Source organism: Tachysurus vachellii, chromosome 8 (genome assembly GCF_030014155.1).
Source record: "Tachysurus vachellii isolate PV-2020 chromosome 8, HZAU_Pvac_v1, whole genome shotgun sequence".
Lineage (NCBI taxonomy): Eukaryota > Metazoa > Chordata > Actinopteri > Siluriformes > Bagridae > Tachysurus > Tachysurus vachellii.
Window position 1 is genome coordinate 655,001 of NC_083467.1, and position 22,500 is coordinate 677,500.

General features: G+C 41.8%; 4 protein-coding genes across 7 annotated transcripts in view; 2 read left to right on the top strand and 2 right to left on the bottom strand.

Annotated features, from left to right (window-relative positions):
* Nucleotides 1–4,272, top strand: part of LOC132849781 (TBC1 domain family member 8) — a 16,965-nt gene extending 12,693 nt beyond the window's left edge. The window contains exons 13-20 of the mRNA XM_060875641.1: nucleotides 1–90; nucleotides 217–315; nucleotides 509–577; nucleotides 674–890; nucleotides 1,730–1,795; nucleotides 1,985–2,071; nucleotides 2,611–2,711; nucleotides 3,124–4,272. The exon at nucleotides 1–90 is cut by the window's left edge and continues 7 nt beyond it. Coding sequence (XP_060731624.1) covers nucleotides 1–90; nucleotides 217–315; nucleotides 509–577; nucleotides 674–890; nucleotides 1,730–1,795; nucleotides 1,985–2,071; nucleotides 2,611–2,711; nucleotides 3,124–3,492 — 1,098 coding nt within the window. The 3' untranslated portion in view covers nucleotides 3,493–4,272. The remainder of the gene's footprint in view (nucleotides 91–216; nucleotides 316–508; nucleotides 578–673; nucleotides 891–1,729; nucleotides 1,796–1,984; nucleotides 2,072–2,610; nucleotides 2,712–3,123) is intronic.
* Nucleotides 4,273–4,889: 617 nt separating this feature from the next.
* On the bottom strand, nucleotides 4,890–7,842 carry rpl31 (ribosomal protein L31). The gene is made up of 5 exons (XM_060875646.1): nucleotides 7,758–7,842; nucleotides 6,388–6,494; nucleotides 5,557–5,682; nucleotides 5,357–5,469; nucleotides 4,890–4,961 (listed from the first exon to the last, which is right to left on the bottom strand). The coding sequence occupies exons 2-5, from the start codon at nucleotides 6,492–6,494 to the stop codon at nucleotides 4,930–4,932; spliced, it is 378 nt and encodes a 125-aa protein (XP_060731629.1). The 5' UTR covers nucleotides 7,758–7,842; the 3' UTR covers nucleotides 4,890–4,929.
* A 168-nt stretch (nucleotides 7,843–8,010) lies between these two features.
* Nucleotides 8,011–17,624, top strand: cnot11 (CCR4-NOT transcription complex, subunit 11). Of its 4 annotated transcripts, none has more exons than XM_060875642.1 (8): nucleotides 8,011–8,241; nucleotides 9,151–9,499; nucleotides 12,519–12,683; nucleotides 13,014–13,166; nucleotides 14,559–14,764; nucleotides 14,988–15,190; nucleotides 15,276–15,372; nucleotides 16,826–17,624. In XM_060875642.1, the coding sequence occupies exons 2-8, from the start codon at nucleotides 9,184–9,186 to the stop codon at nucleotides 17,021–17,023; spliced, it is 1,338 nt and encodes a 445-aa protein (XP_060731625.1). In that variant the 5' UTR covers nucleotides 8,011–8,241; nucleotides 9,151–9,183; the 3' UTR covers nucleotides 17,024–17,624. The 4 variants fall into 4 exon arrangements, with proteins under 4 accessions (XP_060731625.1, XP_060731626.1, XP_060731627.1 ...); XM_060875643.1 differs by having other exon boundaries at nucleotides 9,163–9,499; XM_060875644.1 differs by having other exon boundaries at nucleotides 8,021–8,036.
* A 1,301-nt stretch (nucleotides 17,625–18,925) lies between these two features.
* Nucleotides 18,926–22,500, bottom strand: part of lcp1 (lymphocyte cytosolic protein 1 (L-plastin)) — a 10,017-nt gene continuing 6,442 nt past the window's right edge. The window contains exons 8-16 of the mRNA XM_060875648.1: nucleotides 22,258–22,400; nucleotides 22,044–22,139; nucleotides 21,731–21,926; nucleotides 21,529–21,607; nucleotides 21,306–21,420; nucleotides 20,689–20,822; nucleotides 20,412–20,532; nucleotides 20,069–20,193; nucleotides 18,926–19,359 (exon numbers count right to left, since the gene is read on the bottom strand). Coding sequence (XP_060731631.1) covers nucleotides 19,227–19,359; nucleotides 20,069–20,193; nucleotides 20,412–20,532; nucleotides 20,689–20,822; nucleotides 21,306–21,420; nucleotides 21,529–21,607; nucleotides 21,731–21,926; nucleotides 22,044–22,139; nucleotides 22,258–22,400 — 1,142 coding nt within the window. The 3' untranslated portion in view covers nucleotides 18,926–19,226. The remainder of the gene's footprint in view (nucleotides 19,360–20,068; nucleotides 20,194–20,411; nucleotides 20,533–20,688; nucleotides 20,823–21,305; nucleotides 21,421–21,528; nucleotides 21,608–21,730; nucleotides 21,927–22,043; nucleotides 22,140–22,257; nucleotides 22,401–22,500) is intronic.

A 22,500-nucleotide genomic window follows, 5' to 3' on the forward strand; every position in this document is an offset into this window, starting at 1 on the left:
GAACGTGTCCGAGACGACGAGGGGTCATGTGTGAGTGCTGAAGAGTCCGGACACACACAAATCAGCTCTCTCATCAGTGATGCATATGAGGTGTGTTTTAGATAATTAGTGTTTATTGTGATTGTTTGGGATATAAAGATAGATTATTAAGATTGTGTGTGTCTGCGTGTGTGTGTGCGTGTGTGTGTGCGTGTGCGTGTGCGTGTGTGTGTGTAGAAATTTGGGGACCTGACAGTAAAGCAGCTGGAAAGGATGAGATCGAGACACAGAATCCAAGTGCTGCAGGCTCACGAGGACACGACTAAAGAGAACACTGTGAGACACACACACACACACACACACACACACACACACACACACATCTAATCTGTAATAAAATCCTGAAAATTGAACGATAAATAAGGAATGATTTATAAGACACTGAGATGTTCATAGTGAAACACTGTGTATATATGGGCGTGTGTTCTACACACAATCATGTTGTATACATCATGTTGTGTTGCCATAGCTGCGGCTCGTCTCTCCTGGTGTCTCGCTCTCTCAGGAGGTTCTGTCAGAACTCTACGACCTCTTTAAGGTGCGTCTGATGAGTTTGGTATTCAATGATTGTTTCTTGTATGAAAAAAGCACTCGTGATAAATGGTGTGTGTGTGTGTGTGTGTGTGTGTTTCAGACGGAACATTTCATTAACCTGTACTGGGGAGACGGTGTGTGTTCTTCCTCTCCTGAGCAGTACCAAGTGGACCGAGCCCAGTTTAAGAGCCTTTACGTGCTGTTGGTGCCGTGGCAGTGTGGGTCACACACAGATACAGTGGCACAGAGAACCTTCAACCTGCTGGACCAGGAGGGACGAAACCACATCACATTCAGCCAGTTTGCCCGCTGGATCGGTGTGTGTGTGTGTGTGTGTGTGTGTGTGTGTGTGTGTGTGTGTGTGTGTGTTACTTCATGTATTATTCATTACATCCTGTCAGTAACAGAGACACTGTTTTTTGTCACTATATAAAGTTAATCCTCATGAACAGGTTTTACTCCCCTTTCTCTCTCTATCTCTCTCCCTCTCTGTCTCTCCCCCCCCTTTCTCTCTTTCTCTCTCTCTGTCTCTCTCTCTTTATCTCTCCTACTCTCTCTCCCTCTCTGTCTCTATCGCTTTCTCTCTTTCTCTCTCCCCTCTCTCTGTCTACCTCTCTCTGTCTACCTCTCCCCCCTCTCCTTCTGTCTCTCTCTCTCTTTATCTATCTCTGTTTGTCTCTCTCTCTTTATCTATCTCTGTTTGTCTCTCTCTCTCCCCCTCTCTCTCTCTCTCTCTCTCTCTCTCTGTCTACCTCTCCCCCCCTCCTGTCTCTGTCTCTCTCTCTGTCTACCTCTCCCCCCCTCTCCTTCTGTCTCTCTCTCTCCCCCTCTCTCTCTCTTTATCTATCTCTGTCTCTCTCTCTCTCTGTCTACCTCTCTCCCCCTCTCTCTCTCTCCCCCCCTCTCTCTCTCTCTCTCTCTCTGTCTACCTCTCCCCCCCTCCTGTCTCTCTCTCTCTCTGTCTACCTCTCTCCCCTCTCTCCCCCTCTCCCTCTCTCGCGCTCTGTCTACCTCTCCCCCCCTCCTGTCTCTCTCTCTCTCTGTCTACCTCTCTCCCCTCTCTCCCTCTCTCTCTCTCTGTCTCTCTCTCTCCCTCTCTCTCTCTCTCTCTCTGTCTACCTCTCTCCCCTCTCTCCCCCTCTCCCTCTCTCTGTAGACATCCTGTACTGTGAGGAGCTGAATGAGAAAGTCCGACTCCTCTATCGTCTCCACATTCCACCCGGTGAGTTAAATCACGTTAGAACTCTAAATCTATTACTAAGATTAAATGAATGCAACTTTTTTTTAAAATAAGATTTCTGTCTCATAAAAGATACAGACATAAATTGACCGGTTTATTTATCGAAATTCTGTTTGTTTTTTTAATGAACCCACAAACCCATTTTTCCTCCTTGTTCTTGTTGATCTTTAGCCCTGATTGAGAACGAAGGCAATCCTTCTCCTCTGAAGCCTCCGATGGATTCCACCACCAGACCTCTGTGTGTCAACCTGCCCAATGGTACTGAACATTAAGTAACATCTCATTAAATAAACATCCACAGTGACTTCAGTAGAAACTGTAATAGATCAGTGGATATGATGGTGAGGTCCCCACAACACACTGGCATCTTATAGCAGTCATGAGCTGATGGAACAGTGCCACCTGCTGGCCATGAGAGGAAATAATCTTTAGATTTGGTGAAGCCTACAGTCAAATGTTGGTTGTTGAATTAAGAAGCTGTATTTTTACAAATGCTGTAGAGTTTCCTCACAAGACTGGGTAGCGTTCACCAGCACCATGTCCTGAATATACTCAGCACCACCTGTTGGACATCACCTGTGGGAAAGAACCCATTATTATGAGACCAGATTCTGTGCTTCATGATGAAACACTAACAACGAAGTGTACAGCATTGTGGATTATAATCTAGTTTCATTTGAATTTTACTGGCTTCCCAAGTGAGAGATAAAAGGCACCGAGCTCTTTATCTAAGTCCGATGCAAATAAATTCCTGTTTCTCTCAGAGGATGTGGAATAAACAGGTTTGGTTTTTTCAGGAGAGGAGAAAAGCTACGAAGAGCAGCTGAAGCAGATGTTGAAGGACTTGGGCAAGGAGAAAGACAAAGGTCTGGAGAAACCACTGCCTCACATGAAACAAGTGAGTGTTTTGTAATCAGACACAATCAGACCTGGTCCTGGTCAGCCAAACCAAGATAAAGTCTTTCAGTGAGATCAGATCATGTCTAATCAAGTCCAGACCCAGCAAGTGTGAGCAAGATGAGTCCAACTGGGCCGGATGCTCATAGCACGAGCTGAACAAAGTCAGGGTATAAAAAAAAAAATCTGTGTGTGTGGGGGTAGTGTGGGTGTGAGGTAGTGTGTGTGTAGGGTAGTGTGTGTGTGGGTGGGGTAGTGGTAGTGTATGGTTTCACAAGCGTCCCTCAGTACTTTAGAGAAACTTTTGCCCATGACTGGGGTAACTGGGGCAGGTTTGCAGGCCTCCTCACTCACACTGATGCAGCTCAGCACTTTATAAGAGTTAAACATGACTTGTTTTTTTTCTCCAACAGCGAGAGTTCGTCCAGTTTTGCAAGACGCTGTGCAGCATGTTCCATAGCGTTCCTGGTGAAAACGAACTCTTCCAAGCCATTGCTGTGGTCACCAGTTTAGTGCTGCAGATTGGTGAGGCCCGGAACAAGGGAACCGAACCGAAGGGACCGGACCAGACGGCCTCTGCATCCGCCGGGGGGGGCGTGTCGGAGGCAGACGCCGATTGGACGGTGAGTTTCGAGCAGATTTTGGCATCGCTGCTGACCGAGCAGGTACTGGTGAACTTCTTGGACAAACCACTGGATCTCACTGGGAAGATTGCAGTGGCGAAGGATCAGCAGTATCAGCAGCGATCAGGACTGCTGATGGTCCAGCAAAGCATCAGCTGAAACCTGGACCATCTTAGACCGATCTGTTTAGATGCTAACAGGAAGCTGTGATTCTGTAGCCAGTTTTGCTCAATCCGTGGGTGTAGTGAAACAAGGAAACACCAGGGATGGGCAAGAAAAAGGACGTGCCATGTTGAGACAAAAACGAGACGTTTCTTCTCGTCCCTGTGGCAGCAGCACAAGTCAAAATAGTGTAATATTGTCTGTCACGATAGGGGAAATGTGTTGTCTCAGTTTGGAACTTCACTCGTTGTTCATGTAAGTCCTGCACGTTCAATCACAGTTCTGGAGGTTCCTCACTTTCAGCTGAACAGAACACAGTTTGCTGGGTTTTTTTTTTTTTTTGGGGGGGGGGGGGGGTGTTTGAAGAGAAGAGGTGTTGAATAGGGAGCTTCTGCTTTACCTGGATACCATGAAACCTGTACATACAAACGTATACATACTGGGCTTGAGCTTGGTTTTTATACACTCCTGTGTTCATTGGACAGAAGAGATGATGGAAGGAAACAAAATTGAAGTCGTATTTGATTCACTTCTCGCTGGATCACCAGGTGGTGGATCTCAGTGGCCCAGTGATGATGGGTCTGTGAATGTTTTAAAGGGAAGCTGGTCTTTCTTTATTAATTATTAAATAAACAATTAAAACCATATGGCCAAAGAATTCAGAAGGTTATGTTCTTATCTCACTCGCCATACAAAGGGGGGAAAAAACAAACGGTGCCTTAATGATTAAAATCCGCACACTTGTGACGTCACACACACACACACACGACTGATGTGGGGGGGAGAAAAAAAGCCCACTGCAGAAGAATCTACACGACATCTGAAGTGTCGTGGCAGTGACCTAAAGTGTGACTTTCTGTGTAGCATTAAATACTGTTCTATAATTTTACTATGTTACTGTGTATAATCTTAAACAATCTCTGCACTTTCCCCACATTGTGCCTTCAACACTGAGTGTACGGCTGAATAAAGTGTTTTTTTTTTAAATCATATGCAAACTACTAAAATGTTTTTTTAATCCTGTTAACATTTTATTTTAATTGTCTAAAACTAGAATAAAACCCTTACACCAAAGCACACTTACTGCTCATTTTTTTTATCATCTCTGGTATAAAAATCCACCCAAAAAATCAGCACGTGATCATTAAGGTTAAATTCCTGCAGTCCGCTCATGTCTCCAGTGTGACCTGGAGGACTTACATGAAGCTGTAACATCAGCACACATGAAGCTGAAGCCTCTTACTGAGAACATAACTGACTGCATTCGATGTGGGAAACAACAGCTTTCTGGATCAGTGTGAGATTTAATATGAACGTCCACCTTCATCAAGAGCACGATCCTGAAGATGGACCCAGATTTAGGTGAAGAAGAAAAAACCACAATGCAAACCCCAAACTTTTTAGAATTTTATTACAATTTTATGAGACGTACATTTAGTTCTCATCCACGTTGACGGTCTGGAGACCTGCAGAGAAAAAAAGTGCAAAATTAAAGATTAATGTAGAAAGCCGATTCTCACTACAGCCGTGAGTCATGAGACAAACAAAATGCACAACTATAAACGTGACACTTGGGGACGTGCAGTTATCTTGGAACAATTCTCATCTATAAAAGTTACCACCTCACAAAGTGTACAAAAGCTCATGATACCTTCAGTATCGTGTTAATAGTAAAGCCATTTTAATGACTGACGTTACGGAGCAGAAATCCAACTACACACAATGAACACACACGAGACCTCGACGAGATGCTCAGCTTCATATTCCAGCTCCTTGTGGGACGCTTCTGTATCTGACCTACGGTAGATCTCGTACCTGACTCAGAAGTGTAAGCTTAGCGGCGTGCGCTCGGCTCACTCACCTTTGTACGTGGTGACTGGGACGTACGTGACGAGCGTGTACAGCTTGTTGGGTGAATCTTCGTCTTCGTTACGTTTCCTGGACAAACGCACGCGCATGCGATAGGGGACGTTCCTGATGGAGTCAAACACAGGAAGGCTTTCAGTCTGACGTTGTGATGGAATGATGCTGCATGGACCTATTGTGGGTGTGACGCGTTACCTGACTCCCTTCGCCCACACGGCCTTGTTCAGACGGGTGTCGATGCGGACGTCGGGCGTGCCCATCTCCTTCATAGCAAACTTGCGGATTTCCTTGATGGCACGAGGCGCTCGCTTCTTGAAGGAGCTGCAGGAGAGAAGATCAGATTTAGAACACACACAAATGAGCAGAACCTCCTCATGGCACCAGAACAGCTTCCTCTAAAACCCGCTACATTCACTCAGAACCTGCTACTAACCCGCTGAGGCTCTGGAAGCTCCGCCCCTTCTGCTACATAAGTTCTGTTATTATCTCATGATTTAGTGGTTATAACATTGTGGTATTAACGCACTACATCTGAGTTTGGGTTATTCAGGACTTATTACTGACCAAACGACATCATACTGACGACTGTTTATTATTTATTTATTTATTTATACAGGAGTCTCACATTTAAACATTTCCCACAATGCCATTCGACCTTCAACACAGAATTCCTACAACTACACCCGTTTGTTTCTCCAGCTCAGTGTTGAGGACTTTCAGCATGTTGTAGCTGAACAGCACTTTAATCAGCTCAGTGCTCCAAACTCACCATAAGTCTGACCACCAAAACTCCACCAAACAGACCAGAGCTCCATCTTTAGGTCAGTGACATCAGTCTGTCTCTGAACAAACACTAACAAACACCAACCTTCCTTTAATACACAACTAATAAATGTGCACGTGCACACACACGGGGGACAGACGGACGGGGGACAGACGGACGGGGGACAGACGGACGGGGGACAGACGGACGGGGGACAGACGGACGGGGGACAGACGGACGGGGGACAGACGGACGTCACTCACATGCCGTGGATCCTCTTGTGGACATTAATGGTGTATTCCCGAGTCACCACCTCATTAATAGCAGACCGTCCCTTCTTCTTCTCACCTCCTTTCTTAAGCGGCGCCATCTGTTCATTACAGGGAGAAAATCATGTCTTTAATATGGACTTTAAACACACACACTAACACACACACACACACACAACCCCACAGACACAGTAACACCAACACACACACAACCGCACAGACACAGTAACACCAACACACACACAACCCCCTAACCCCAACGGATACACACTAACAAACAAAACAACCCCTACACACACACACTAACCCCCACAGACACACGTGCACACACACCAACACACAGATACACACCACTAACACACACACAGTATGAGCACTAATTCTCGGCCCCACACCTTCACACACACATATCCCAGTTACACACTAAACACACACATATCCCAGTTACACACACACAGTATATGCACTAATTCTCGGCCCCACACACACACACACAGTATAAGCACTAATTCTCGGCCCCACACCTTCACACACACACTAACACACACACACAGTATGAGCACTAATTCTCGGCCCCACACCATCACACACACACTAACACACACACACACAGTATAAGCACTAATTCTCAGCCCCACACCTTCACACACACACACACACACACACACACACACACACAGTATGAGCACTAATTCTCGGCCCCGCACCTTCACACACACACACACACAGTATAAGCACTAATTCTCGGCCCCACACACACACACACACACACAGTATAAGCACTAATTCTCGGCCCCACACCTTCACACACACACACACACACACACAGTATAAGCACTAATTCTCGGCCCCACACACACACACACACACACACACACACACACACACAGTATAAGCACTAATTCTCGGCCCCACACCTTCACACACACACACAGTATAAGCACTAATTCTCGGCCCCACACACACACACACACACACACACACACACACACACACACACACACACAGTATGAGCACTAATTCTCGGCCCCACACCTTCACACACACACTAACACACACACACACATATCCCAGTTACACACACACAGTATATGCACTAATTCTCGGCCCCACACACACACACACACACACACACTAACACACACACACACACAGTATAAGCACTAATTCTCGGCCCCGCACCATCACACACACACTAACACACACACACACACACACACACACACACAGTATAAGCACTAATTCTCGGCCCCACACCATCACACACACACTAACACACACACAGATTAACAGCCGCACGGTTTTTCGGCACTAAACCATCAGATGGACGCAGATTTAATGTCCGTCTCTCAGTCAGAACTCACCGCGTCAGGGGAAGCTGGAAAAGGAAGAACGAGAGGATTGTGGGTAATACAAAAAGGGGTTAGGACAGGATCGCTTCCGGGTTACAATAGTTTTACAACTCAGTGACGTTGTAACAAACATGCGTATTTATTTATTTAACGCTTTTAATTATTCACTGATTCCTTTATATATGTGTTTTATCTGAAAAGAAAGAAAGAATGTAAAAACTATTTTATTTTAACGAACCTCAGTTCCCATGGGGCATTTCGGCACTTAGCCGCAAGGGTTTGTGGGTAACGGTGAGCCGTTTGTTTGCTTTTGAGCTAATCGGCTAATGTAGAAATAACAGCGTTAATTTAATTTAGTGACTTTAGTGTTTTTGTGGTGTTAATAAGCTGTAACCTGGTGTTCAGTAATAATGAAGTTCACAGGATCGGCGCTATTTAAACTCAACAGTTAGCATTAGCTTGTTGTTTTGGTCCGTGCGCGAGCCCCAGTGTGTAGGTTAGTGTTTATTACATCAGTGTTTATTACATCAGTGTTTATTATACAGTGTTTATTATACAGTGTTTATTATACAGTGTTTATTATACAGTGTTTATTATAGAGTGTTTATTACATCAGTGTTTATTATACAGTGTTAATACATCAGTGTTTATTACATCAGTGTTTATTACATCAGTGTTTATTACATCAGTGTTTATTACATCAGTGTTAATACATCAGTGTTTATTACATCAGTGTTTATTACATCAGTGTTTATTACATTAGTGTTTATTATACAGTGTTTATTATACAGTGTTTATTATACAGTGTTAATACATCAGTGTTTATTACATCAGTGTTTATTACATCAGTGTTTATTATACAGTGTTTATTATACAGTGTTTATTATACAGTGTTTATTATACAGTGTTAATACATCAGTGTTAATACATCAGTGTTTATTACATCAGTGTTTATTATACAGTGTTTATTACATTAGTGTTTATTACATTAGTGTTTATTGTACAGTGTTTATTATACAGTGTTTATTACATTAATGTTTATTATACAGTGTTTATTATAGAGTGTTTATTACATCAGTGTTTATTATATATCAGTGTTTATTACATTAGTGTTTATTACATTAGTGTTTATTACATTAGTATTTATTATACAGTGTTTATTACATTAGTGTTTATTGTACAGTGTTTATTATACAGTGTTTATTACATTAATGTTTATTATACAGTGTTTATTATAGAGTGTTTATTACATCAGTGTTTATTATATATCAGTGTTTATTACATTAGTGTTTGTTACATTAGTGTTTATTACATTAATATTTATTATACAGTGTTTATTATACATTAGTGTTTATTATACAGTGTTTATTATACAGTGTTTATTACATTAATGTTTATTATACAGTGTTTATTATAGAGTGTTTATTGAGGGACAGTGATGACCCTGGCGCCGAAGGAGCTGACCACGCTGCTGGGCCTGCTGTCTGAGGAGGCTTGTGCCGGAACCTCATTCGAGAGTCTCGCGAGTGCCTTCCATCACTGCTTCGGTAAAGCCGAGCACTTCCGTGCAGGTTCTGTGCTGGTGCTGCTCCTACAGCATGCCGACCTCCTGCCCGGTTCTGCTCAGCGCCTCGCTGCACTCTACCTGCTGTGGGAGATGTACCGAACCGAGCCGCTCGCCTCCAACCCGTTCTGTGCCGTGTTTGCTCACCTGCTCAGCCCCGGAAAGGACGAGCACGAGCGTCACCTGTCAGGTTACTAATCACCAGTCTACTGTTACTAATCCTTCAGGTGTAAAGATGCTGATTAGTACATTGTAACACTACTCACATATGCAGCACGTGTATCAGAATCAGAACCAGAATCAGAATCAGGTTTATTGGCCTGTTGATGTTTACACACACAAGGAATTTGGTTCCAGCTGTTGTGACTCTCAAAAGTACAGACATAAATAACACTATACTATACAATACACACATAAATAACACTATACTATACAATACACACATAAATAACACTATACTATACAATACACACATAAATAACACTATACTATACAATACACACATAAATAACACTATACTATACAATACACACATAAATAACACTATACTATACAATACACACATAAATAACACTATACTATACAATACACACATAAATAACACTATACTATACAATACACACATAAATAACACTATACTATACAATACACACATAAATAACACTATACTATACAATACACACATAAATAACACTATACTATACAATACACACATAAATAACACTATACTATACAATACACACATAAATAACACTATACTACACAATACACAAATAAATAACACTATACTATACAATACACACATAAATAACACTATACTATACAATACACACATAAATAACACTATACTATACAATACACACATAAATAACACTATACTATACAATACACACATAAATAACACTATACTATACAATACACACATAAATAACACTATACTATACAATACACACATAAATAACACTATACTATACAATACACACATACATAACACTATACTATACAGTACACACATAAATAACACTGTACTATACAATACACACATAAATAACACTATACTATACAATACACACATAAATAACACTATACTATACAATACACACATAAATAACACTATACTATACAATACACACATAAATAACACTATACTATACAATACACACATACATAACACTATACTATACAATACACACATAAATAACACTATACTATACAATACACACATACATAACACTATACTATACAATACACACATAAATAACACTATACTATACAATACACACATAAATAACACTATACTATACAATACACACATACATAACACTATACTATACAATACACACATAAATAACACTATACTATACAATACACACATACATAACACTATACTATACAATACACACATAAATAACACTGTACTATACAATACACACATAAATAACACTATACTATACAATACACACATAAATAACACTATACTATACAATACACACATAAATAACACTATACTATACAATACACACATAAATAACACTATACTATACAATACACACATAAATAACACTATACTATACAATACACACATACATAACACTATACTATACAATACACACATACATAACACTATACTATACAATACACACATAAATAACACTATACTATACAATACAGACATAAATAACACTATACTATACAATACAGACATAAATAACACTATACTATACAATACACACATAAATAACACTATACTATACAATACACACATAAATAACACTATACTATACAATACACACATAAATAACACTATACTATACAATACACACATAAATAACACTATACTATACAATACACACATAAATAACACTATACTATACAATACACACATAAATAACACTATACTATACAATACACACATAAATAACACTATACTATACAATACACACATAAATAACACTATACTACACAATACACACATAAATAGCACTATACTATACAATACACACATAAATAACACTATACTATACAATACACACATAAATAACACTATACTATACAATACACACATAAATAACACTATACTATACAATACACACATAAATAACACTATACTATACAATACACACATAAATAACACTATACTATACAAGACAATACAGATGATGAGATACAATATAGACAGAATGAGTATTAAATATGAATATAGAATATGATCAGTTATGTACATAAAGTGTGAGAGTGTAAATAACAATATTGTGTAATATTATACTTTAGTACAATATACAGCAGCAGTAGTGTGTAATATATACAGATGATGTGATGACTGACAGTCCTGATAATGCAGCACTTATAGATATGAAGCAGTGAATATAATGATGGTGAGGTGTTAATCAGGGTGATTGTCTGGGGAAACAAACTGTTCCTGTGTCTGACAGTTTTAGTAAACAGAGTTCTGTAGCACCTGAGAGAAGGGAGGAGCTGAAAGAGGTTGTGTCCAGGGTGTGAAGGATCAGTAGTGATTTTTACTGCCCGGTTTCTGATTCTTGTGTGGTACAAGTCCTTGGGTGTGGGCAGGGGGGGCACCAGTTATTATTCCTGCTGTTTTTATTGTGTGTTGCAGTCTGTTCCTTTCCTGTTTTGTTGCTGCACCAAACCAGATGGTGATGGATATGAACAGGACAGATTCAATGACTGCAGTGTAGAACAGCATCAACAGCTCCTGTGGCAGACCAAACTTCCTTAAGTGATGTAGCTTAGATGGCTAATCACCTGTGTACTGTTACTAATCCTTCAGGTGTAAAGATGCTGATCAGTACATTGTAACACCACTCACATATGCAGCACGTGTATCTACAGGATGTGTGAAACACAGGTGAAGTCAGTGCATTCAGCATGAACCGAGCCGGTGGAGGCTGTGTGATGCTCTGCTTCGTGTTCTGCTGGGAGAACATGACCTTCACGTTACTTTGACACGTTCCACCAGCCTGAACATTGTCGCAAACCAAGAATTTTAATGTTCTAATGGATCAGTGGAGCAGTTTATCAGGACTGTGGACATGATTTTGCTGCATTTAACACACACACACCAACACCAACACCAAGTCAGGAGGACTGAGCTCACTTGCTGACATAGTTGTATGTAGCAGGATTATTATTATGTATTTTTAAATCCCACACAGAAAGTCACAGGTTTGTGTTTCCCTCTTGTCTAGGTTTCCTTCCCCCGGTCACTCTGCCTGAGAAGTTTTTTCTCTCCCAGCTGATGCTGGCTCCTCCTCGGGAGCTCTTTAAGAAGACTCCACGGCAGATCTCCTGCATGGACGTGAGCTCGGCACCGCAGACCATCGACATCAGTGGACTCCAGCTCGCTCTCGCCGGTAATCAGCTTTTGTCTGTTGAACTGATCTTCAGAGGTTATTTAAAAAAAATACCACATTAGAGAATAAATGTGTGTGTATGTGTGTGTATGTGTGTGTGTATGTCCGTGTGTGTGTGTATGTCCGTGTGTGTGTGTATGTCCGTGTGTGTGTGTATGTCCGTGTGTGTATGTCCGTGTGTGTGTGTATGTCCGTGTGTGTGTATGTATGTGTGTGTATGTCCGTGTGTGTGTGTGTGTGTATATGTCCGTGTGTGTGTATGTATGTGTGTGTGTGTATGTGTGTGTGTGTATGTGTATGTGTGTGTGTGTGTGTGATCAATCAATCCAGAGCGTCAGTCGGAGCTTCCCACTCAGAGCAAAGCCAGTTTTCCCAGCCTCCTCGGCGACCCTGACCCTGACTCCTCCCACTCAGGCTTTGACAGCTCCTTGGCCAATCAGATCACAGAGTCACTGGTTACAGGGCCACGCCCACCTCTGGAGAGTAAGTGCACTTCCATTTACTGTTACAATAAACATTCTTCCCTAAAGCGCCTGGTTCCTTCTAAGCTCTAATCTGTAAGAATCTGTGTGTTTACACTGGATCTAGTTTTCAGAACTGAGACACTGAGAGAAATGAAATATTGAAGACTTTAGTGAGCGAAAAGCTCTTAGTGATTTGGTTCTTATTATGAATAAATCTAAACATAAACTAGGAAACGCTACAGAGTCGTTTATTATATTTTACTGTTCTTCAGTGTGACTCATAAATTTTGATTAAATTTTTTCAAGAAAAAAAAGTTTCCCCAGAGCAAGTAGCAAAAAATGTCAAGAATTCTGATGGGTAAAATCATGCGTCTGTTGCTCCTTGTCACATTTTAAACTCAGTGATAAAGTTTATTCCACTTGGTTTAAAATTCATTAAGGATATTCTGGAGCCATTTGCAGACCTGTTATTGACTAATGAGCAGAAATGAGGTGTCTGCTGTTCAACCATCAAGTTCCACAAAATAATATTTTTGCCTTATTATAGGGTCTTTTTACACCCGGTCACTTCACGTGTTGTCTCTGATCCGATATCTATCTGATTTGTTAAAACTGTTCCATTTACATTAGACCACATAAACGCGTCTGGCCGAATCGGATATCGATCCAATCTTTCTACTCCTGCCCAAAATGCTAATATATTTGACCTCATTTCCGGGGTAATTAAAATAGAACACACTTTGGTGTGTGCGGTTTTCAGAACACGATCAAAAAGAAGACGTAAAAACTGGTTACGACGTTTATGTTACAAAAAACAGCGTTTACTGTTTGCTGCGTTTTCGCTGGCAGCAGCAGCGCGTTTTAAGACCCGACGAGACGCCTGTGTGAAAGATCACCTGAGTGACGTACTTCTGTTTGGGAGGAGTATAGAGCTGACGTATGTGGCTTGAACAACCACATTCATTTACACCTGTCCAGTTTCATCTGAAACGCGTCCCAGACCACCTCCTGAAGGGGTTTGTACTGTCGGATTTATATCCGTCTCTAAAACGTTTCAGAGGGCATTTAGACCTGGTCTTTTTACCATCGGGTAGATATCAGATCACAGAAAACACACGAAGTGACCAGGTGTAAAAAGGCCCTTAGATTTAAATAAACAATAAATACAGGTGTGTTTAGATAACATTTTAGACAAATGTCAGTTGAACATTACATGAACATTATGAATAGTTTATTAATTCTGAAGTTCACAGTGAGTTAACGGGAGCCTTAATATAAAGCATTCCACTTGTTTTCAACACTTCTGCAGCTGCTGCATTAAAGTCAGTTCAGAAGTTTGCATGTACTCATTTATCAGTACTTCTGGGACTGCAGTGAGAGGCTGTATTTATTCTGTATCTTCCACATACAGGTCATTTCCGTCCCGAGTTGATCCGACCGGCGCCGCCGTTGTTCCAGGCGAGCGAGGCCGAGCTTGCGTGGCTGAGTCCAGCTGAGCCCGAGCACCGCGTGCAGTGGGATCGCTCCATGTGCGTTCGTGCTGCCACCGGCCTCGAGACCAAACGCATCATGGCTAAAGCCTTCAAGAGTCCACTCTCAGCATCTCAGCAGTCTCAGGTACAACATCAAGTCTCTCCAAATCCAGCGTCCGAGATGTGAAGTCAGTATCATCAGATCAAAATTTAAACACAGACAAGAAGCAGACACGTTTGTGTATTAATCAAAACTGAGGCTTTATTTTTACTTCTTTATAAAGAGCACCAGCGTGTGTGTGTGTGTGTGTGTGTGTGTGTGTGTGTTTCTGCTGATCGGATTCACAACTTCCTCCTCTTTTTTTCAGCTGCTGGCTGAGTTAGAGAAAGACCCGAAGCTGGTGTACCACATCGGCCTCACCCCTGCTAAACTGCCCGATCTGGTGGAAAACAACCCACTGGTGGCCATCGAGATGCTGCTGAAGCTCATGTCCTCCAGCCAGATCACAGAATATTTCTCCGTCCTGGTCAACATGGACATGTCCTTGCACTCCATGGAGGTGGTGAACAGGTACACGGCCTCCTAACGGCATTAATCATCTTATCTGATCATATCCGTATTATAACTGGAACATCATGTGGTGTGTGGGCTTCAGGTTGACAACGGCGGTGGATCTTCCGCCCGAGTTCATCCACCTGTACATCTCCAACTGCATCTCAACCTGCGAGCAAATCAAGGACAAGTACATGCAGGTCAGAGTCTGATAAACTCTTACTGATCACCTCTAATTCATACTGATGCTGAGGATTAAGGTTAGCTTCTACATGGTACTGAACTCTAGGTGTACTGATTATTGTCACGACTGCTGAGTCACTGGTTATTTATCAAACGACGGTTGAAGAAAAACTTACTCATGAAACACTTGGACTAGCACTTTTCTTCCCTGTTTGTTGACACCATGAGTGTTTTAGACTCGTGGGATGTTAAGTCTGTAACCTAGTGACCCAGAGTTAATGTATTCAACGAGACTTTTGGACGTCACTCTGGATAAGAGATGTATGTAAATGTTTCCCACCAGCTTTATTAATGACTACATGATAGAATCTGTTGTGGTTTGGGTTTTTTTTGTTGTTTTATTTTTTTTGGCCCCAGGGTGTTTTTTTAGAGAAGTGGTGAGCGACACACAAGTGTGATTCAGATGTTGACAGCAGATAAGTAGAGATTAAATGTTTTCAGGGTCACAACAAGCTTTTTTTAGGTATAAGGAATTGTGAGCACTAGACTCGTCTCTCAGCAGAGATGACTATGATATTAGTGATAGTGTTAGTGATAGCAGTTGCCTTTATTTATTTTCTTCCTCTTTTCTTCTCTCTCTCTCTCTCTCTCTCCTCTTTTCTCTCTTCTCTTCTCTCTCTCTCTCTCTCTCTCTCTCTCTCTCTCTCTTCTCTCTCCTCTCTCTCTCTCTTCTCTCTCTCTCCTCTCTCTCTCTTCTCTTCTCTCTTTTCTCTTCTCTCTCTCTCTCCTCTCTCTCTCTTCTCTTCTCTCTCTCTCCTCTCTCTCTCTTCTCTTCTCTCTCTCTCCTCTCTCTCCTCTCTCTCTCTCTTCTCTCTCTCTCCTCTCTCTCTCTCTCTCTCTCTCTCTCTCTCTCTCTCTCTCTCTCTTCTATTCTCTTCTCTCTCTCTCTCTCTCTTCTCTTCTCTCTTTTCTCTTCTCTCTCTCTCTTCTCTCTCTCTCTCTCTCTCTTCTCTCTCTCTTCTCTTCTCTCTCTTCTCTTCTCTCTTTTCTCTTCTCTCTCTCTCCTCTCTCTCTCTCCTCTCTCTCTCTGCTCTCTCTTTCTCTCTCTCTCTCTCTCTCTCTCTCTCTCTCTCTCTCTCTCTCTTCTCTTCTCTCTTTTCTCTTCTCTCTCTCTCTCTCTTCTCTCTCTCTCTCTCTCTCTCTCTCTCTCTTCTCCTCTTCTCTCTCTCTCTTCTCTTCTCTTTCTTCTCTGCTCTTGGTATGTGGTAGCTCAGTGGTCAAGGTGTTGGGTTACTGATCGGAAGGTCATGGGTTCGAACCCCAGGTCCACCAAGCTGCCACTGCTGGGCCCCTGAGCAAGGCCCTTAACCCTCAGTTGCTCAGTTGTAAGTCACTCTGGATAAGGGGGTCTGCTAAATGCTGTAAATGTAAATGCTCTTCTCTCTCTCTCTCTCTCTCTCTCTCTCTCAGAATCGTTTAGTGCGCCTAGTGTGCGTTTTTCTTCAGTCACTGATCCGCAACAAGATCATCAACGTGCAGGACCTGTTCATCGAGGTTCAGGCGTTCTGCATCGAGTTCAGCCGAATCCGTGAGGCGGCCGGTCTCTTCCGCCTCCTCAAGACACTGGATAATGGAGAGATGCCCGCGGAGGGAAAAGCTGCCAAATAATCCTCTGTTGATTGAAAAAATGCTGACGTGCCCTGACGTCATGTGACCCGGAGCTCATCTCGTCTCAGTTAACCCTGGACCATCGTTGTTGAGCCCTTATGAGGCTGAAATTATTTTTTTTACGATAAAACATGACCCAAGGCTGCTAATGAGGGTGCTAATTAGCCCCGAGTGCTGTTTGTGAAGTTTATAGCTTAGCTGCCTAAAACTTCATTCGAAAGCAACAAAGATCTTGCGCTCAGCTCGACTCCACGTTAACACTGACACTGAAACCCAATGGGAGCTTGTTCATCTAGATCCCACAGTAGAAACCTCACCCAGCCTTGTTTTTGTTCTGGAGAGATGAACAAACTGTAACCCTGTACTGTTTTTCTTTACAGGCTTTTTTTTTTGTCTCAAGAATTTTTAAAAACCTAATTTTGAAAAATAAACGATATAAATATATTATCAGAGAGTCTTTAGAGCCTCTGTGAAGGACAGAGGGACGGTGGCAGACTGTTGTATGGCCAGTGTACAAACTGTGACAACAATGAAATATTATGCTTTCCTTCTAATGTATTAGAAAATAGGGAGAAAAAAGAATAAAAAATGTAAACTAGTATCTCTGGAGACTGACTAATGATTGCACACAAACATCTTATATAGACTTTTCTTTTCCTGTTATCTCACTGTGTATATTTTACTGTACCATTTATTTATGCAGAATAACAGTGAAATGAAATGTGTGTTTTATATAATCGGCTGACTGCATCGTGATCAGTTACATTCAGTGTGTTTCTGTTTGTGCTCGTGTCAAGGGATCACAGGCCACTATATATTCCCCATAGTAAGGAACTATTATATTCCCTACACAAATAAAACCCATCCAACGGTCAACATGCACTTTTTACTCTCTACAAGCTGCAGTTTAAACAGAATAATAAGAATTTTATGTTCAGAACATTTAATAGCTGAATCTCTTCCAACTCATCAACATGAAGCTGCCATAAAAACCTTGGCTATGTTGATGGACACCAATCAGACCACCTAAAATAAAGAAGGGTAATGGAGCCTGTACTGTGTGTGGATGTAAATGTCTACGACTTAACCCTTATGTTAGGATTAGGGAACCTTTCATGGTGGGTCTTAAGGCCTTTTTACACCTGGTCACTTCACGTGTTTTCTCTGATCCGATATCTATCTGATTTGTTAAAACTGTTCCATTTACATTAGACCACATAAACGCGTCTCGGCGAATCGGATATCGATCCGATCTTTCTGCTCCCGCCCAAAATGCTAATATATTTTACCTCATTACCCTCAGAGGTATATTTTACCTCAGACGCCTGTGTGAAAGATCACCTGAGTGACGTACTTCTGTTTGGGAGGAGTATAGAGCTGACGTATGTGGCTTGAACAACCACATTCATTTACACCTGTCCAGTTTCATCTGAAACGCGTCCCAGACCACCTCCTGAAGGGGTTTGTACCGTCGGATTTATATCTGTCTCCAAAACGTTTCAGAGGGCATTTAGACCTGGTCTTTTTACCATCGGGTAGATATCAGATCACAGAAAACACATGAAGTGACCAGGTGTAAAAAGCCCCTTTGTCTTACCGCTATCCTTTTCTCCCAGTGGGGACCGTACTGAGAGAATTAAACTCCTGGTGCCCAAGAGCTTCACAGAAGGGGCAATAATTTGTAGTAGTCTGTAGACTTGATCATTCTGACTATTTACATTCAAACTAGTCTTAAACAAACCTGGTGTCTGGGGCAACATCAAAACTAGTCCTTGCTACCAGATGCTGACTAAACTGTGTGTGTTTAAACCTCTGTTGACCTTAACCTTCAGTTCACATAATAATAATAATAATAATAATAATAATAATAATAATAATAATGCAATAACAGTCACACACATGTTAATAGAAAACTATTAGTTTTATTTATTCCTGATTTCAAAACCTCCCGTGCTTTAAAATCAACGCCGCTGCATGATTGCTACAGGGAGTGCATGAAATATAACATCACTGATACATCTCTTTTCTCTGTTATGCTAGGCAAGAGTGTTAGCATTGGACAAAGGTGATATTAGAGAGAAAAAGAACACTGGTTGGTCCAGTCAGTCCTGCGAGCCCCAGACAGCGAGGAAATGGAAAACAAAACTTTGGTACAATACTAAGCAGAGATGAAACGTTTCTTTCCGACGGTTTGCTCCTCGCACTAAACTCGCTTCATTCCTCGGGCCATGAGGCAGGCGTAAACCGTCATCACCATTTTGGGCTTGACTTCCACTAAATCTTCGGGAAGTGCGTAAACCCGAGCGCCGATCTTCCTGGCCATGGAGATGGCATACCTAAAGCCAGAGAATCACATGCATGTGACGTGTCAATATAACTCCAGTGATCAAAAGCAGATAAACTGACAGGGTTGAGAAGTGAAAGTTGAGATGTGTAAAATTGTCTAATTCGGAATTTTTATCCTATAAATACATAAAGAAAAACTTTAATGTTGGCTAGAGAAAGTCTATTTAAAATAGCTCAGATGGATGGATGAGTGGACGGATGAGTGGAAGGATGAGTGAATGGATGAGTGGACGGATGAGTGGATGGATGAGAGGATGAATGAGTGGACGGATGATTGGAAGGATGAGTGGACGGATGATTGGAAGGATGAGTGGAAGGATGAGTGGATGAATGAGTGGAAGGATGAGTGGATGAATGAGTGGAAGGATGAGAGGATGAATGAGTGGAAGGATGAGTGGAAGGATGAGTGGAAGGATGAGAGGATGAATGAGTGGAAGGATGAGTGGAAGGATGAGTGGAAGGATGATTGGAAGGATGAGTGGACGGATGATTGGAAGGATGAGTGAATGGATGAGTGGAAGGATGAGTGGATGAATGAGTGAACAGATGAGTGGATGAATGAGTGGACAGATGAGTGGAAGGATGAGTGGACGGATGAGTGGAAGGATGAGTGGAAGGATGAGTGACTGGATGAGTGAATGGATGGATAAGTGTCATGGAAGATTTGCAAAAACATAAGAACTGATCATGAGAACATACTTGGCGTTGTTGAGTTTTTCTTCCTCAGTGAGATCTTCGATCTTGAGTAAGTCATAGCGGATGGATCCCGGCTGGATGGCGTCGATGAGGTCCAGCACTGGCAAGCTAGTGCTTATGGATCCATCCTGCAGGAACCAAAGATCATGAAGTTTAAACAACATTCTGCTAAACCTTAGGATGATCCACCAGTGCATCTCACCTCAGCTTTAAATTAAACAAAACAATCTCATCTCTTTGCTTTAAAGAGCCAGAACTTTATTTTTGGTTTAATCTGGAAAAAAAAACTTATAGTAACTTATTTCTCAACACGTAATCATAACAAAAAGCAGAATGGAGTTTCCACCTTGAAACCTGAGATGGTGTTCTTTCCGGCTTGTGTGAGCGTGTCGTTCACCCAATGGACGATGGTGTCATCGTTGACCTTCTGCCCATCTCCAAGCTCCTCCAGGATGTTCAGAGTGTACCTGAGGAACCAAGTGTTAGTAATGTGTCTGTATATACAGTGTAGGACTGAGACTAGTGAACGGAATAGAGATGAAGTTATTTCTGACTATGAGGATGAGCTGCTGAGATCTTTAGCACTACTATTTCAGGCCGGTTTAAACAAAACACACACTCACCTCCTCATGAGCTGCCAGAGCAGAGCGAGAGTGAGCGTGCGGTTGCCCTCGTTCAGGTCCTGCCCTGCGATCCCCACCAGAGAAAACTTCGCCTCTTTCTTCCCCAGTTCCACCGCATAGTTACAGTTCTCCAGCTGCCCGTCAACAGCACAGCAACAACAATCAGTGTGTGTGTGTGTGTGTGTGTGTGTGTGTGAACGTCAAATAAACGTCAGACGTTTCATTCTAATCAGTTCAATAAAAAAAGTCTATATTGTTTGTCGGGCTCATTAGTTATCAGATACAGCAGAATCCTAAAAAGTGGTCAGAAGCTCTGAAGGAAATCACAGGTTGCTGGGATTAAAGGTGCTCATATGTTATTGTTTCTATAGTAATGGCACCTTCACAGGGATGTGTATAGGGGTGTGTGAGCTGCGCCGTGTAATGCTAATACAAAGAAATGTGAAATTAGTGATGTTATCTGATGGTAATGGCTGTTAGCACCTTTATATCAAAATGGTTTTCTGCTTTTTGTAGCATTTAGTGACTTTTTGATTAAAGTGTCTGAGCAGCTACATTACAGTAAATCCATCCTTTAATCAACTTTGTCTAAAAAATTTAGTCGTCTCTGAACTCACCTTCTTCATGTTGCTGCCGAGTTTGGTATATGGAGGTTTGTTCACTTTGTCCCAATCTACAGGCACTTTGATCTTCTCATACAGCTGAAAGATGACCAGAGCATCAGCCAGGTCCCTGCAACACACACACACACACACACACACACACACACACAGTAAGTATTTATCTTTCATCCTTCCATCATTTAGCTTATATGTTGGTGGGAAAATGGAGTTTTCGTACACATAGAGATGGTTGACACGAGGATTGACTCCAAGGGAGTTCATCCAGTTACGGAAAGTGCGTTCCTCCCTGGTTTCACCTAGGGAAGAAAAAAGAGAGAGAAAATGGCAAGATTGCAAATGGCAGTGATAAACCGATAAGTGTGTTTTGGGTCACTAATCCATCTACTACCATATAACTAATCTACTACCGTTCAACTTACCCTCGATGGAGCTCCAGTCGATGTCCTGGTTCTCGGGCTTCTTCAGAGCAGGATATTTATTAAAGAGGTTGGCCACGTAGGCCATGTTAAGCTTAGGATTTCCTCGCACAACATCATTCGCTGTGACAAACTGACGACAGCCCAGACGATCTGCCTGCTCCAGCATAAGCTCTGCTCTCTTCAGGTCATCCTTTTCCTGCAGAGAAACAGAAATGTCTCATGATGGTGAAAACGCTCACAGGAGCCGCTTACAGCTGTTTGATTACATGGTACCTGATCTTGTTTTGTGTCTGTTTAAATCCTATAACATTACCCTCAGTCCTGACATGTCGATAGGAATGGGAGGGATGCCTTCTTCATCTCCTTTAGGAGACACCTGGTTCAGGATGTTGTAGTAAGCCTTGGAATCCTGGGACCAGCAGAAACACACACAATGTTAAGTTTTTAAGCCTAGATGATGTTTTGTTAAAACAGAACAGTCCTTTTCTTCAGTATGTGTGTGTGTGTGTGTGTGTGTGTGTGTGTACCTTAATATCAGAGCTGAAATTGTTAATCTTTGGGCAGCCGGCCTGCTCCAGATGGTAGTTTGCCCATCGCAGGAGCAGTTCTTCAGGGGAAAGCTTCATCAGATCCTCTAGACTCTCGCCATCCCTCAGCAAAGCAATCAAAGCTACACACACACACACACACACACACACACACACATTATATTTAAAAGGAATAATCTCATGTTATATTATCTCACTAGCTAGAGTTATTTAGATAGATAG

Excerpts from the sequence above, each read along its gene's own strand:
- rpl31 (XM_060875646.1), bottom strand. The coding sequence starts at position 6,494 with ATGGCGCCGCTTAAGAAAGGAGGTGAGAAGAAGAAGGGACGGTCTGCT. Across the intron at positions 5,683-6,387 it reads CACAAGAGGATCCACGGCAT|CTCCTTCAAGAAGCGAGCGC; the intron begins GTGAGTGACGTC and ends TCTCTCCTGCAG. Across the intron at positions 4,962-5,356 it reads CCCAGTCACCACGTACAAAG|GTCTCCAGACCGTCAACGTG; the intron begins GTGAGTGAGCCG and ends TTTTCTCTGCAG.
- cnot11 (XM_060875642.1), top strand. The coding sequence starts at position 9,184 with ATGACCCTGGCGCCGAAGGAGCTGACCACGCTGCTGGGCCTGCTGTCT. Across the intron at positions 13,167-14,558 it reads GCCACGCCCACCTCTGGAGA|GTCATTTCCGTCCCGAGTTG; the intron begins GTAAGTGCACTT and ends TTCCACATACAG. Across the intron at positions 15,191-15,275 it reads TCCATGGAGGTGGTGAACAG|GTTGACAACGGCGGTGGATC; the intron begins GTACACGGCCTC and ends TGTGGGCTTCAG.